At 40.0% G+C, this 16,816-nt stretch overlaps 2 protein-coding genes across 5 annotated transcripts in view; one reads left to right on the forward strand and one right to left on the reverse strand.

The window, feature by feature from the left end:
* sfmbt2 (Scm like with four mbt domains 2) overlaps window positions 1-2,177 on the reverse strand; it is a 47,250-nt gene extending 45,073 nt beyond the window's left edge. For 3 of the 4 annotated variants that reach the window (XM_022749140.1, XM_022749135.1, XM_022749137.1), the window contains exon 1: window positions 2,029-2,177. The gene's annotated coding sequence lies outside the window, so the exon portion shown is untranslated. Of the gene's footprint in view, window positions 1-1,714 lie in introns of all 4 variants that reach the window. The other variant, XM_022749136.1, reaches the window with a different exon arrangement.
* A 3,500-nt stretch (window positions 2,178-5,677) lies between these two features.
* On the forward strand, window positions 5,678-16,770 carry LOC111224592 (store-operated calcium entry regulator STIMATE-like). The gene is made up of 8 exons (XM_022749141.1): window positions 5,678-6,220; window positions 8,715-8,763; window positions 9,198-9,293; window positions 9,382-9,503; window positions 10,540-10,652; window positions 11,864-11,947; window positions 12,071-12,202; window positions 14,598-16,770. The coding sequence occupies exons 1-8, from the start codon at window positions 6,031-6,033 to the stop codon at window positions 14,724-14,726; spliced, it is 915 nt and encodes a 304-aa protein (XP_022604862.1). The 5' UTR covers window positions 5,678-6,030; the 3' UTR covers window positions 14,727-16,770.
* Window positions 16,771-16,816: the final 46 nt, after the last annotated feature.

Genomic DNA, 16,816 nt, shown 5'->3' on the forward strand with positions numbered 1-16,816 from the left:
GGGAGTGGGGGGGGGGGGAAACTCCCTCAGCCTGGAGCTTTCTTATTTCAACATCAATGACTGGAAACACCATCCTACGACACGGTATGCACAACAACACTGTCTCAAAGCAGGAGGACAGAGGCTGAACGTGGCGTTTGCCTACGTCCTCCCCTTATTCAAATACAGGCGGCGAGTTAGTTTGCAAACATTAAAAAAAAAAAAAGAGAGAAAGAAAGAAAGAAAGAAAGCATTTCCTGTAAAGTGGCTGCTTCTTTCCTTCTCATTGGCTTGTACAACTCTTATCAAAAACAGCTAAACGATAAAAGAAAATGACTGTTGGGTGGTTCTTGTAAAAGCCAACAGCTCAACCCATCTGTAATATGCAGCAGGAGCCATATTGATCTTTACCAGTGGAGAAAATGGTTCATATATTTTTTTACTTTTATGGCCACGTTTTCATTTTTCCCCTTAAAACGTGCTCTTTTTTTGGGAGTGGGAGGGGGGAGTGTGGTGGCGGTGGTGGTGGTGGGAGGGGGGGGTACCTTTATCTCCAAGACTGCGCTCACCCACCATCCCCTATACTCCGCTCGCAGCAGCTCTAAATATCTATGGAGCAGCAACAACAACAAAAAAGAAGAAAATCTAAAAGCATGACTTATTCATTTGCACATGATGAACGTCTCTGCTTCTGCTCCGTAACGTGCAGTCTTTATTGTTTCTGTTCGTTATGGTGACGAATTTAATCTGGAGGAGGAATCCTGAGGAATAATGCAAAGCTGTAAAACCCCGGATTTGCAGACCGCACGCAAAAAAAAAGAAGAAAAAAAAAAGAAATAATTACACAGATACGCGCGGTTTAACCCAATTATCTGCTTAATCGTTGCAAATTCACCCCGTAGAGAAACAATAGCCGACACTTGGGAGGAAAAATATCTCGCCGGACTGTCCAATCATCAACATAACAATCTAAGCAAAAGGTGGACTGAAATCACCCCGGTGTTGGTTTTAATGGGTGAAAAAACAATATTAATCTGATTAAATTGGCTCCAGAAAGAGACGTATCGAATGAGCTGCAGCATTTTTTGATAAAAGTGAAAGAGGAAACGTTAAGTGCACATCAGGAAGATGAGGCGGTGAGGGGTGTAGCCGACCAGGCAGGCAGGCAGGCAGGCAGGCAGGCAGGCATTCAGAGCTGGCTCTCCGGTCATGTACTTTGCACACTCAAAACTGCAGCGGAAAAAAACTCCCACGGAGTTGCCAAATGCTCACTTTGAATTTAATTGATTAAACCTCGTGTATGTCCATCAAAAGAAACCGAACCGGGCGCGTTATCTGCCGTCGTTTTATTTTTTCCTCGTTCAAAGATTTTAAGGCGCAGTTTTCCCCACACGAGCACCATAACCCGCCATGTTGAAAGTGGTTTGACATTTTGGCAGTGTCCGGTATTTTCCGATGGCTTTTACGCACCTTAAGGTGTCGAAAAAAATCCCACATGACTCATCTATATGTCGGCGATAAGTCATTTCTAACGTTAATCTACGAAAACAACTTCACATCCAACAAAACGTGTCTTTACACGCAGCAATACAACACATTAAAATAACGTTACAGCAGTTATATCGTGCAGGTTTTTTTTTTTTTTTTTTTAAATTAACGTTATTTCCAAGACAGTTAATAACATGCTGCACGCGAAGAGAAAGGGGAAAGAAAACAACGCAATAAACGGTATTACCGAGAGTGCCACGAGACAGCGTCCTCTCCGCCGGTGAAAGCTGTTAATTACGGCGCGTGAGAGACACTTTGAACAACTTGGGCTCGCGAACGAACGCTCGCGACTATTCTCTCGTTTCTACAGAAACCGCCTCGAGAGCACTTCACGGTTTCTTTTCTTTTTTTTTTTCTTTTTTTTTCTTTTTTTTCTTTTTAAAGCGGAGGAGGAGAAAAATAACTCTCCCCGTGTTTATACCGTCGACATAACGAAAATAACAAAACGCAGCAGCCGCGGAAAAAGCCTCCCAGCACCGCCGGAGCCGTCACCTGTCTTACCTGTCCAAGTTTTTTTGTCGCCTCTCCTTCTCGAGACCCCCTCTCCTTTTTTTTCTCTCTCTCTCTCTCTCTCTCTCTCTCCTTCCTCCTCTCCTCGTTCGCGTGAGCCCGAGCAGAGCAACGCGAGCGACGTCTTTCAGCTGCTGCTGCCCCCGTTCCAATATGGCATCTCCCATCTGCGCATGTCCAAAAACATCTACAGATATTTTCAAGCCAACTCCTTCATTGACCTTTTAGTGCAGCAGCAGCAGCAAAAAAAAAAAAAAAAATCTTCAGCCTGATATAAATAGGAAACTTCAGTTCAGCAACGCACCACAGCGTAAAACTATGCAACGGAATATTAGTTTTATTTGCATTTAAGCAAATTCTGATTAACCTACAAATATTATCTTCAGCATATATCAATTCAACATTACTGGTGGTTAAATCGAAATTAAGTCGTTCATTAATTTTAGCATTTACAGGCTGTTTTATGACCCAACACCCAGCATTGTTTCTGTACCTGAGCAGTTTTAACTGGAATAAAAGCCTCTGCAAGCATCAAAACTATAATAAACGTGATAATATTGTTAAGGACAAATATAAAACTATAGCAGAAACCAAACTGTGTCGTCATTACAGCTGCTTCTGAGCACGAAAAGCCTGAAAAGCCAATAAGTTATGATTTCTTATCATCGCCTTCTGCACTTTTGACTATTTCCGTGTATTTTTTGCGTTATTTATTTATTTATTTATTTATCACTTTTCTCCAAACAGCTCTTGAGGAAATACCCAGACATTTTTTTGTTGTTGTTATTTTAATAAACCAGGACCATCTTTTTTATCAAAGTCAACACTATCCTCTAGTGGTGGGAGCCCATTGCACCACTATAGATACATGCAGGCAGTCACAGTTCAAAGGTTGTATTTTATATCAGGTTTTATCTGCTTAAACTGACGGATGATAACTAACGCCACTACCACTACAGGTAGGTTAGCCCCAGTGAGACACGGTAAAGTTTTATGGCTCATAACTGAAGTAAACCTTCAGGGTGGAGATGGCCTTGCGCCTACAGAAAGTGAAACCGTCATGACTCTGTGATACAACACGAGGTTAGTTGGGGGCAATATTCAAAATTAAGCCTCAGTGAAATGAAAGTTGCATGTTCCTCTTTAAACATGGAAGTTCACGCTTGACCTTTTGTGAGAAGTATGCGTAATATAATAATTGCTCAATGGTCAATTGTCCATTTGTTTTAAAGCGCACAGTAGAGTTTTTTGTTTTGTTACGCAGCATTTTCTTTTCCGGGAATCCCCTGAAAAATCACCAAAGTCCCCTGACTTTCACCTAAACAGCAAAGTTCATAAAACAACAAAGCAGTGAAGTTATCACAGGCTTCTATCCTGGCTTCATAACTGTATATCTTTACTGTTAAAGTCAGTAAAAGAGGCGAGCAGACAGGAGGCATGGCGGCTCTTTAAAATGGAAAGGTGAAGATACACACATGAATGAATGAGTAAATAAGTAAATAAAACAATTCAAACCAAACTGCGGTTTTAAAATATTGTTTCTCAGTCTGAGAACTAAGAGACATTAAAGAGTATTTATGTTACACCAAATTCTGTTTATTTTTTTAAGTTTTCTTTCCCAAAGTTTCTCTTTTAATTTGAAATACTGAATACTTTCACCTCTTCAATCCTCAAATAATCAATCTGAAGAGATTAAAATCACTCCAGTTCTTGAGGGATCATAATTATCCTCATTTTAAGGGGCCACGAACCAAAGAGGGATTTCAAAATAAGTAACAAGTAGCCTAGTGACACGATTATAACTGCAAGAATGGATTTTATTTTGAAACCTGTCACGGGAAGTTCGTTGTTGTATTTACGGCGGTGGATCTGATTCATTAAGACACAAAGGAATCATAAAGACAGTGGAGGAGGCGCCGGTGCCGGTGTGATGCCACTGGAGGAACAGATGGTTGAAGCGTGCGCCGCGCTCCATTAATCTGCCAGGGAAGAGGCTTTTCCAAGCGCGCGGGAGAAAGGATTATGCCTCCCTTTTGCACCCACACACACACACACACACACACAACACACACACTTGTGCATGAGCCTGCAGCCTCTCTGCACGCGGCAGAGGACGGGTTTTTTCCCCCGCTGCACTGTTAAATATGTATGCATCTGAAAGCAGGTTCATGGAGCTCCAGTGAACCATTTAGGAACGCGTAAAATTCTCCAAATCATCCAAACAACCAACCATCACCATGTGGAGTAAATATGAATAAATAATTATTTTAAAGAAATTAATGCAAATCTTAATAGCCTATAATCATAATTTACAAGGATGCGTGTGTGTTCAATTGTTGGTGACTGTGACACAACTTTACTGCATGGCTGGTTGGTTACGGAACATTTTCACCATCTTGTTTGGCATCGCAGAATGTGTTGATGTCTCTGCAGCGTGGTGTAAATGTTAAGTTTTATATTTCCCCCTCAATAACATATGATGTGTAACGATCCGTAATAAAAGCCCATTCTAAAACCCTGCTTTATTGTCATCTATCTCTTATTCTAACAAATCGGAGCCTTTATAAAAAACCGCTGATACTCTTTATTGATCTGTAAATTCTCTGGCATGTTGTTTCTGTGGCTGAACACCTGAGGCTCCAGGTATGTAATCCCCTAAAGTCTGTAGTAAATTGGCATAAATCAGATGATTTTGTCATTAGGAATCCAATAGCTACACCTTCTTTGTCTCTTTTGCCTATTTTGAACAGAATGACTGAATGAACCTAAAGATCTCCTTCATTGCATCTTCACATGAGGCAGAGATTTGCCTCGTGCGCGCCTGCCCCTGACATAAACACAAAGGGTCTGAAGCGGTCTCGCGCACATTCAAGGAATTCTGCTAGGAGAGTCGCGCGGACCTGAGTCAAACGAACCGAAACACAACAGGAAGGTTAGGCGGAAAGTCACTTCAAAATAAAACAAAGGTGGAAAACCTATAGTCATCCCTGTAGGGTGTACTTGTGTGCCTACATGCAAGTGTACGTGATTGCATTTACATATGATCTGATAATAAAAATAAAATAATTCCCCCTTAGCATTTATTATATGGAAAATAATTCATGAAAAACAATAGTGGTATTATGTAAATAAACTGGGATTTAAAGGGTTCAAATCCTGAAAATGAATGAATATTTGGTAGTTATGATCAGGACTTTAAAAGTGTTAAAAGTGTGATGTAAATTATTCTGTTGTTTATCCGATTTCTGTCTCTATGTTTCTCACTTATATTGTTTGAGCTGTATACAAATTCTTTTACCAACATGTTTGCTTTTTCTTTATTATTTACAGTCTCAACACTATTGCAGTGAATTGCAGAAATAGTCTGCTTCAATTTTATATTACATTTGAGTTCACCAGGATAATCCACTCAGTATCATTCTGCTTTCCTGGGAGCCCTGTGTTGGCCTACACAGCCTACATTAAAACAAACAATGAAACAATAAAATATATAAACTAGATGCTTAAAAACATATGAAACAGGACAAAAATGTAATCGTATAATTATTTTAAATGTTTATAATGTGTATTGTGAAATAACCTGACACTGTAAAAGGTTAATCTTTATTAATCTCTGTTGTCTATCTGTTAATCTCTACAGCCACAACCTTTTATTTTGAAGTAAAACTACCGGAAGTCGGACTTCCTGTGTGGGCTACTTGATCGTAAGTGTTTTCGTTGTCATAAACATGGATGTGAGTCAGAAAATCGATCGTCTTGTTTGTTCTTCCATCACGAAATGTAGCGTCAGCTTCTGGAAACACTGAAGGGAAACTTAAACTCGAGTCGTTCGCCGGAAAATTAAAAAAACAAAAAATCCCACGGTTTGTTTTTCTCGAGTAAAGAAGGGCTAAAGATAAGCCCCTGTTTGTGCGCCCGCCGAGGAAGTGCTCCTTTTGTCTCCAACGGCTGTTGTTGTTGTTGTTGTTGTTGTTTTTCTTTTAACGTGTCAACATGGACATGTACGGATACAGCGGGGTCTTCTTGGTGAAACGGTTCCTGGATAACTCTCCCTTTGAAGTCACAAACATGTCCGACATCAACAAGGCGAATCCGCACGGCTGCGATAACGGAGCTCTGACGGACAGGTTCGGCGTCCTGATCCAGGGACTCCTGGCCATCGTCGCCTTCAGCACCCTGATGTGTGAGTAGCAAGTTCTCGTCTATGAAAACACCTTTAACATCACCACTTTTTGTTGTTGTTTTTGTTGTTGTTGTTGTTGCGTTTATTCGGGTGGAGGATGCTGAAAACACAACATGCTTTTAAAAAAGATTGCAAGTCCACGTGGCGTTTTGTTGACGTTTGTTTTCGCGGAGCCTCATTAGCTTGCCACCAGATTCCATTGGAAAATATGCTAATTTTAATGTTTTCCTGTGTTTCGGCAATAAGACACGGCAAATAGGAAACTTCTTGAAACATTATCTGAACATTAAAGACCCGATATTAATTTCGGTGTATATTACGTGCTGTATACATAACACATTATTCGGAAAATTTTATATTTTTATGTGACTGGGGTCGCTTCAAACACCTTACACGTCCACAAAATATTCAGTTGCTAGCAGCGGAAGAGATATATGTGAACCATTCATTTTAAGTACATATTTTAAGAAAATTAAGCGGTTTGTGGCATATATATCCAAGCCGAATTGGCCGTTAAGACTCAAATGAAACATAAACAATTAAGGTAAACCATACCACACCGATAAACGTGCTGATAAGCAAAGCAGCGTCATAAATTGCGCTGTTTTTTAACTGAAGTTTCGTCAGCGTCTCAGCTCGTGGCAGAACAGCAGGTTTTGGATCCAGCGCATTCACACTGACAAAAAAAAAATCTCCATTCAGTGAAATTTAATATTCACACACATTGTGCTGCTGCTCAAGGAACATGTCATGCCATGACTGCTTTAAAGAAACTTGAGCTTCTTCAGAGGTGATTATGCTACAGCCTTGTAATCACAGCAGTGTCAGTTCTAAGTGAGATATATATAAATACATATATATATAATTTCAAAAACTTTGACGGTGTGGAGGGAGTGTCTACTTTAAGTGCAAAACAAGATTCTCCTTGCAAACCACAGTGTGGGATTATTCACCCTGAACAACGGCTATTGACTGCTATAAAAACTTGTGACTCTGTGGCAGCTGACTTGGAGAATGTCGGGCATCTCACCAACTTTGGCACCACAGGCAATGCTTAATACCCCTGCAGCAGTTGCAGCTGAAAGGTGTGATTATTCATATTTAAGCTATAGTTAGTTACTTCTTTCCCAATCACTTTCCTTAAATAATTAATGACAGCATTGATATTATGCAGCTGCCAGGTGTCTTGGCTGCCATTTGATATAAAAATAGGTCAGTTATTGGACATCTGAGATAAATGGAAATATTCACTCTATCAAGACTGAATTATATGTGCTTTATTTTTATCTTTTGTTCTGAATTCCCAACCTTTTTAAATGTGCTTATATTGTCAATTCACCTTTTGTGCAGGGTGAATTCATGGCCGCTGATATACCAAAATGCATGGAAATGAAATACAAATGCACGTGCATCCTGTTTAGATTGCATGAAATGTGTTGGCATATGATCTGATAATCAGTGTGCAGTTTTAAAAGGTCAATGCAGCTAATCAAGCAGCCGAGTTCAGAGCAGCTGAATCCTCGGAGCGGGGAAGTGTTGCAGAATTAGACCAGGCCTTGAGGTTGAGTGGGATCAATGAGCTGTAACCTCCGCACGGTTACTTATTAGTAGAGAAATCGATACCTGCCCCCTTTTCCCTTTTTCTGTTCCTCAGCACGCAATGCAAGTGTCGTTCTCGGTGTAGATACATGCATCTGGTAATACACCGCATTATTTATGTGCAGCAGAGCATTAAGAGCCCTTCAGCTGTAATCACAGTGGCGGTATGCCAAGTCACAGCCAGGCCTGCACTATGCATCCCTCTGCTGATCTCTGCTAAGAGTGCTCTTCCTCCAAGCTATTTTAGGGAGTTTCCTTCCATTTGCTCGACATTATTCCTGCACGCACACAATCCAGATACTGGCTTCATATCCAGTGTAGCTGCCACACTTCTTTAATGCAAAGTTTTATATTTTAAAACAGTCAGTTTTGAGCTTTTTTTATTTAATTTCTTTTTTGAGGAGAAAAGTTTGTAAGCCAGCAGACTTTCAGAAAAGTAAAGTTTGGAAAAGTTTAGTGAGAAGTGTGAACAATTAGACTAAATAAACAAGCAATTTAAGCTATATTAAAAAAAAACAACTATTAAATAAAAACCCTGGGAAGAGAGTGGAGTGCACAGATGTAGAACACGTCTGCGGGAAGCCCCAGTCCTGTTTTCACATGCCGAGTCACATTCACTGACCTTGTGAGATGGCGAGATAGAGGAACAGTGGGCCTCTGTTCACCCTGAGCCCGGTGGGGAGGAGTGAAGTGTTGTGGCAGCGCGGAACAAGGATGATACGTGATCATCTCGTTTCATCATCTGTCCTCGCTCCCCCGCAGCCCTGCAGACAGACGAGGACAAACACACTGCAGACAAACTGTGTTACACATCTTTGTTTTCGCAGGATAATCACAAGTCTGACGGCGAAGCTACTGATGAACTGATTACTTTTCTTTTTTTTTTTGTTTACAGTGAAGAGGTTCCGCGAACCTGTTGGGATCAGACGACCGTGGAGGATCTGGTCAGATTTATTTCCTTTATCTCTCTGTCTTATCTTTTTTTTTTTTTTCAGGCCCAGGGCCCCAAGGTGTCAGGGGGCCAAGGGCCAGAGCCCCGATGTGACTGTTGACATTTCTTATTGGAAAGTCAATTAAACAACTACATAAAAGAACCACAGACAGGTGCAAAAGAAAGAATGACTACAAAGAGACACAAAGGGACAGGGACAACAAAAAGACACGAAATGACCACAAACCCAAAATGACCAAGTGCAGAATCCAAACAATTACAGAGTTTATTTAAACAAGGGAAACGTCGGTGAATTTCTCTCATTAATTATTCTGGACAATAAAAAGAAATTAGAATTAGAGATAAAAATGTTTGGAATGATATGTTTAGACATGCTACAGAACAGAAAAGTTAAAAGTTAAACACGACCCTTCGTATCTTTTACAGGTTTTTCGACACATCCAAACAGGCCATCGGTGCTCTGTTCATCCACTTTGCCAATGTCTTCCTGTCCACACTCACCAAAGAAGACCCGTGCTCCCTGTGAGTCATTTATTACCTCAGACAGGTCATGATGAGGTGAGAACGCGGCCATCGCAAGTAATGGTCTTTTACCGTTTTACCATGTCAGGTATCTGATGAACTTCCTGCTTGACGCCACGCTGGGGATGCTGGTCATCTGGCTGGCCGTCAAGTTGGTGTCCAAGCTGGTGGAGTACAAGCAGTGGACGTTGCTCATGTTTGGAGAATATGGTGAGTGACTTCTTTGTGTTTCTAAAACCATAAAGTATCTGAATGTAGGAGCTGGAGGGAAGAAAGGGGGGGAAAAAAAAAAGAAATTTACTTTAGGCTGCAGTTGTGGATTCTGCCACCAGAGGGCGGTGTAGGCGAGCTGGTGAGCAGACAGGGAGGAGAGCCAGCGTCTCCAGCTGCAGCTGAGTGTGGAAAACATTCCCAGTGGCTTCAGAGAGAGAGAGAGAGAGAGAGAAACTCCAGGCCAGTTATTTCACTCGCTCGTCAGTAATGGAAATTTACACTGAAACAACTAAAGGGAGCGTTGTGGTCACTCCTCTCCGAGACCCGGGGTCAAGCTTATACTTGACTTTTCTGGCACTATGACTTCCAGATGGCTGTGTTACAGAAATGCTTCACTTTTCGTATATTCAACAAATGGCAAAAGACGAGCTCGTTTAGACCAGGAACTCTAAACATTAAACGATGATCGCTAGTTTGTGTTTTCGGTTCACTCTCTCTGTCTGCGTCTTTACTTCCTCCTCTTCCTGTCCTAATGACAGACTTGTCCTGCTTTGTGTCTGCTGTGGTGAGACACCTGCATAACAGACCTTTTGGATAGTAGGAGACCACGGGCAGGAAATACTATAAATATGGCCTGAAGTTTCTGTGAAATGTTGTGTTCAAATTACAGAAAAGTTGCAGAATAACTTCTTCACAAGCTGACAATCAAGAAATATTGAATTGAACAGATTTTATAGACAAATTTCATGCAAATATTTGAAATAATTTGCAATTAAAAAATCTAAAAAATCTAGAATAAAATGGAAAAATTAAGCCTTATTTGGGGAAAAAAACAAAAGAAAGTACATAATAAATAAATTGAAGGCAAATATAGATCGTGGTTAAACATAGTCCAAAACAGTTGCTAGAAATAAGAAAAGTGAATGTAGTTTTTCCTTCCTGCGTTTGGTTTAAACCACAACATTAATATGAGCTAGAAATGTTTTTTTTAATGATGTTTTCTGGTGTTTTCTTGTGTTCCTCTGTCCTTCAGGCGACCCTCCTCAGGCAGCAGCCTGGCTGGGTCAGTGTGGCATCTACCTGCTCATCATGGTGCTGGAGAAAGGTGTGATCAGCCTGGTGCTGCTCGTCCCCGGATGGTCCAAAGTAAGCACACGCTTCAGCTGTTTGTGCTGCTTTCAGGTCCTGTGGGAAAAGTGGCGTGCTGTGGCATTATCATACCTCTGGCACGGGGAAAATGTCATTGTTTGACCTGCAAAATAAAAAAACACAAGAGGAGACAGTTGTTTATGAGCATCAGCTGAGTCTGTGACTGGTTCATGTTGGTTTCTAATCAGGTTTTCAGACTTTTTATTGTCACGAACAACATTTTTACATCCAAAACAATCTTTCCATTTCCATTTCGGCTCCGTTTAGTTTGTCGTTTGATATTGATTTCTGGCATCAAGAGATGAAAGAGCAAGAATGAATAAGCAGAGGATGAAAAAGGACTTGTATTTTCATTGTAATGGGAACCCTGAAGCAGCGCTGATGTATTTAAAAGACAGTTTGTTCACATGACATCAGGGATCAAATCTGTTTATTTGCATTAGCCCTTGTCCAAGCAACAGATCCATCTAAGGAATAAAAAGCAGTTTTCTAGTTTACTTCCGGATAGAACAGAGTTGTGTTTAGTGAAGCGCTCTGTGTTATTTGGAGATATTCCTTTTCCTCCACAGAAAGGCTCAGTAAACTCTCTTTTATAAATAGTAAGTGTAGTGGAGTTGATGCTTCTCCCTCAGTCTGCATTTTCATATTTATGTGTGTTTTTGTTGATATTTCTGACACATTTAATATAATTGTTTTATTTTATACAGCGCTGTTTAAGAACTGAAAGAAACGGACAGAATAAAAATATAAAAATTAAATATGGGATATTGGGCAAATTGTTCTGATATGCTAAGAAACACATTTTTGTACCAGAGGTTCAAGCTTCATGCATATATATGCATTGTGAAGAATGTTGTTCATCTACTATATGATGGCATGAAATGATAGTAATTTTTCCAAGCAACTAAGTGTAAATATCAGATGGTAAAAGAAGAGTTATTTCCACAATGAATTGTGAAAGAAATGTGCTTTAAAAAAGTGGAATTTTCTATTAGAAAAGATGTATGAAGGAACTTTTTTAAAGCTCATAGAGTAAAAATAATTAGGAATTTATTTGAGCAGATTCTGAATAAAGTTTAAATAAAATTTCAAATTAACGAATGTATAAAATGAATTATATAATCAAGGAATTTATTGCCAAGAGAGATTATTATTATCCAGAATTTCTAATGTCAGAATATTAAACTTTTATTTTTCTTCTTCTCCAGTTGCAGGAGGTGTTGCTAAGCTACATCGCTAACCCTCAGCTGGAGCTGGTGCTGGTCATGCTCATTGTGCCTTTCATAGTCAATGTGAGTTTCACTCGTCACATCTTATTTAAAAAATAAAAACAATGTAAAGAGTTCAGTCTTATCTCTGCAGTATTAGTAACCCCCCCCCCCCCCTCGGTCTGGTCTCTCTGGCTCCCCCTGCAGTCCATCATGTTCTGGGTGGTGGACAGCCTGATGATGAGGAAGTACAAGACGATGAAGAGCCTGGACGACTCCTGCGACGGCGCGGTGAAGAAGGCGGACTCGCTGCCCTGGGTGAACAGTGAGGAGTCGCGGGTGAGATGCAGAGTGGAACAGCTGGTTATTGTTTTTAGGCACTTGGGTAATTAAACCAGCTGCTTCGTTCCAGGGATGGTTTCTGTTGAACTTCATTAGAGCTGTAACTGGGAAATTAAAACTGAGGATTAAGACATGACTCTGATCCAAACGGTGAAAGTCTCTTAGTAAAATATAAGCTAAGTAAAAAAACAAGGGTGAAAACATTAACAATAAAATGAAATTCCAGTTTTCTAAATCAATCACTAGAATTTAAATCTTAAATTATATTGAAATGCATCAAAAATTAAAATTAACAGAAGCATTTTTTTACATGTTTACTTCAAATTATCTTTGATTTTAATGTGACTAAGCGTAAACAAAAGTGTTTACATGGATTGAAAGTGAGGAATAAAATCTTATGATCAATACTCTGTTGAAAGACGAAGCAGATGACGGGGGTTATGAGATCTCTCAGAACATAGAAGAGGGTTGGATAATCCTCTCCAGGTCCATGTCTGGAACATTTAACAGAACTTTTTTTTCTACTGATTTTCTATTTCCATGTTTTGATTCTTTAGTGCAGGTCACATTAAAATGTCTTAAAGTTTCTAATAAACTCCTCAAAATAAACCAAAACATTCAAATCAGACCGACCACTCTGCTCCGAGAGCGACTCCTCGGCCTGTGACTTTTTGATGTTAGAGAAAAAAAGTTCACCGTTCCCACCGGAATGTCCACGGTGTGTTAAACCAAATGGGCCCCAAACGATAATGTGACGGTTTATTATCTTTTGCTATTTGGTGAAGAGAGCGAGCGGAGACTTTAATGTGTGTGAAAATGGGTGGTGATGGTTGATGTACCCGCACAGTCACGCTGGGTGTCAACCACACCTGTTGTTTTGGGGGGATGAACACAGTGTAAAGAGACAGACACACACACACACACACACACACACACACACACACACACACACACACACACCAATACAGCTTCTCTCTCTCTCTCTACACTTGATTTAATGAGGAACAAACCCAGAGGAGTTCAGTCCAAGAAACACTGAGTCAGACTGCCCCCCCCCCCTTGTTATTGTGGAGTTGGGAAAATCTGGTTCTTAGCGTGAAATTTTGTTATTCTTTAAAATTCATTTTTCTGTTATTTATATTAATGTCTTGAGAGAGTTTTCTTCTTAAAGCACACATTTACAATATTTTCACCAAAATCACAAAAACAACCCCTTTCTTTTTATATCCTTTGTCAGACCCGTCCCGTGTCCATTAGCTGCATTACATTAAAATAAAATAAAATAGTTTTTTTTTTCTGTTTCATGCTTTTAAAATGTTGTAATAATGTGTTTATGAGCACAAGTTAAAAACGCCAATATTTTGGCTCTTTCACTCCAGATAGACAGAATAAACTGCCATTTTTACTGGAACTACTTTCCTTTGAAAAATAAAAATTAAAAAGTCTTTATTAATCTTTTAGTAATAATTGAAATCCATCTCTATTGTACTGGATTCCCAGAAACATGGGCAAAGAGACTCTAAACTATCTGGGTTCTGTAATCTGGGTGCGTGACCCTCGTGTCCAGTGGGATGAGAGTGTTTATCCCTCCCTCCCCCCTTCTGCCTCTCCCTGGTCATCTGCCAGGCGGGCCATAAATCAAGCCTTCATCCTGGGAATAAAAGTGACATTTAGGAGTCGTTTCCACGCGCTGATGTTATGGAAAGCAGAGTGGAGTGGAGGAGGACGACGGACAGAGGAGGGCATTGACTTGGATGAGGTCTTTTAGAGGGCAGGATGGAGGAGAGCGGGTGGGGGGGGTGGAAGCTGCAGCCACAATGCTGTTTGTTGTTGTGGCTGCGGTTACATGCCTGTAACATCAAGATTATGGAGGAGATTATCAGATTCTTGGCTCTGGAGCGTTTATTAGAAATTTTATTCAAACAATTTCTTTTAAATTGTCGTAGAAATTCACTTCAGGTTTTCGGCTTTAGCAGCAGCTAATTGTCACATTTACTATGGCGCTTCCCCAGACACTGTGATGGGCGGTAACGGATGCTCCCAGCCCTGTCTTTATCCCCATATCTGAATCTGTACGGCTCCTTAAAGTGCCCTTTATATCAGCTTTTCCACATGTCATGTGCTAACATAGTGCAACACATGGAAGTTTATAATGCTGTAAATTTCTTATAGCTGTGGACTTTTGCTCCTTGTGGTATTTGAATCCCTGCTGCTGCCGGAGAGCGTCTCCACCGCGGCGGATAAACGGGGATATTTTCCACTTTAGGCCGGGAATGCAGAACCCCAGCTTTTTTCTTTTTCTCTTGGATGCAAAATCCAAAACACACAAAACAGCTGAGAAGCACTCATCTGTACTTTGTCTTTAAGCTCACGGCCTGTGCTCCTCTCTCAGGTCCTGCTGACGGTGGAGACGGACACGGACGAGGCTTCGGAGGGGGAAGAGGAGCCCGGCGATGAGGAGCCAGTCCCCCATGTGCATTACTCAGGGGGACCAGTGAGACCCAGCTGGGTGGTGGTGTAAAGCCAGGTGACGTGACCTCCTACTCGTCCACTCTTAAGAGCCTGAATATGGACAAAAACAAACTAAACAAAAAAAAAAACTTGCATCCTCATCTCCTCAGATTTAAAGGTCTAAATATCCGCGTCTTTGCAAGCACAATTAAAGGTCATATAACCTGTGAATGTGAACACTACAGCCTTAGCTGCCTTCTTCTGCACTGAAGGTGTGAATAGTTATTGTGTGCATGTTAAAAAAATCAAATAGCATTTTGGGAAATTAGAAGCTCTTTGTCCTCTCACCTCGCTGCCTCCGACATCAGAGTAACCACAACTGAAGGTGTGCGGAGAGGGAGATTACAGAGGAGCGCAGCACCCGCGGGGTGAGACGTACGGGTGGCAGTGACGGAGACTGAAATAAATCTCACTGGGGGACTTTTGGGAACGATGTTGCTCTAAAGAGACTCATTTATCACGTATCATATTCCAAAGAGGAGCAAACCAGTGAAGTATATCTATATAAATGCTCTAAAATTTTACTCCGTCTTATATAATCACCTCAAATCCACCTTTTTAATTAAGGTGTAATTATAATCATTCCTGCGTGTTCTCGCTCTGGCTGCTTACTCTCAGTGAAGATGTTGATTCCTTGGACGGACCAAAACATGTTGATAATGTGGTTACATGGAAAAGTTTTTATTCCTTTGCAACTGGCTGCTTTTAAAGATGATGATATGTGGGTGGAACATTGTTTCACGCAATGGCTGAAAAGTGATTTTTATATTAGGAATATACAACAGGATATTAGGACCGATGTAAAATTATATTAAAGTTGTAATTTTATGAGGAAAAAGTTCTAATGTTGAGAAAAAATAAAAATAAAGCAATATTATATGGGAAAAGGTCGGTTTTTATGAGCTTGATTCTCATTTTAGCTTCTTTCTTGCCCAGATTTAGATGAGAACATCGATACGTCTCATGTCAGACACGTGTAGCTTGAGCCAGATGGTTAGCTTAGCTTAGCATAAAGGCTTTAAGCTTTGAGCATAGCTGTAGCATAAATCTTTAACACATTATATCCTGTTTGTTTAATATGAACAAAAATCAAAGTGTAAAAAGGGCACATTGTGGTTTCACAGGGGCCAGCTAGCTGTTCCCCCCCCGTTTTCAGTCTTTATGCTAAGCTAAGCTAACTGTCTCCTGGCTGTAGCTTCACATTGAGATGCGAGAGTCTTGTCAATCTCCTCATCTAACTCTCAGCAAAAAGGAATAAACATATTTTCCAAAAATGGGAAACTGTTCCTTTTTAAAATTACTTTATCTGGTAAGAATGGCCATTTTGGTGGTAATATTTTCAAAATAAAACATCCTTTTTCTCAAAATGTTATGACTTTATTCTTTTTTTTTCATAAATTTAAGACTTTTTTTACATAGTTTTATTTTGTCAATATTAGAACAACAATTATTCTCATAACATTTTGACTTTTTTGTCAAACTCTCCTCTCAAATCTCATTTTCCCCCTTTAATAATGGTCCTAATACTCCTTTGTAGTAACACTCTCTGTGGGAAGATGCAGCAGCTGTTTGCAAGTTATGGCACATTTATTTATTCTGTTTATATTTTATATGTATTTGACTTTATATATTGTGGTCTGATCTGTGGTGACAACAGTGGAATATAAGGTTTTTAGTGTGCAATGTAAACGGGAGAATTTTTCAGATCCATCGCCAAACTACAGTTTTGAGTTCCGAATGAATTGAAGTAGGTGATTGATGTATGTTCCTTTTTTATATATTCAGCAATTTATCACCAAAACATTTCAATTTACCTGTTTACATTTATGGTTTAAAAGCCTGATGGTTTGACAGATTCCGTCTGTAATGTTTTATTTTGTAATCCAATGTAGCTTGTGTATATATATATATATATATTTTTTTTTTTATGAATGAAATGACAAACATGGATTAAATGGCACATCTGTCATCAGTGTCATCGACGGGCCGTAAACTGCCACGGTGCTTCTTTTACCGAATGTATCTCTTGAATCTGTGCTATGAATAAAGATGATTGACACATGAACCCGCTGTTTGGTGTTTGAATTCCTGCGGCGGCCG

Source organism: Seriola dumerili, unplaced genomic scaffold (genome assembly GCF_002260705.1).
Source record: "Seriola dumerili isolate Sdu_G_001 unplaced genomic scaffold, Sdu_1.0 BDQW01000138.1, whole genome shotgun sequence".
Lineage (NCBI taxonomy): Eukaryota > Metazoa > Chordata > Actinopteri > Carangiformes > Carangidae > Seriola > Seriola dumerili.

Coding starts and splice junctions, on each gene's coding strand:
- LOC111224592 (XM_022749141.1), top strand. CDS start 6,031: ATGGACATGTACGGATACAGCGGGGTCTTCTTGGTGAAACGGTTCCTG. Junction 10,653..11,863: donor TCGTCCCCGGATGGTCCAAA/GTAAGCACACGC, acceptor CTTCTTCTCCAG/TTGCAGGAGGTGTTGCTAAG. Junction 12,203..14,597: donor TGAACAGTGAGGAGTCGCGG/GTGAGATGCAGA, acceptor CTCCTCTCTCAG/GTCCTGCTGACGGTGGAGAC.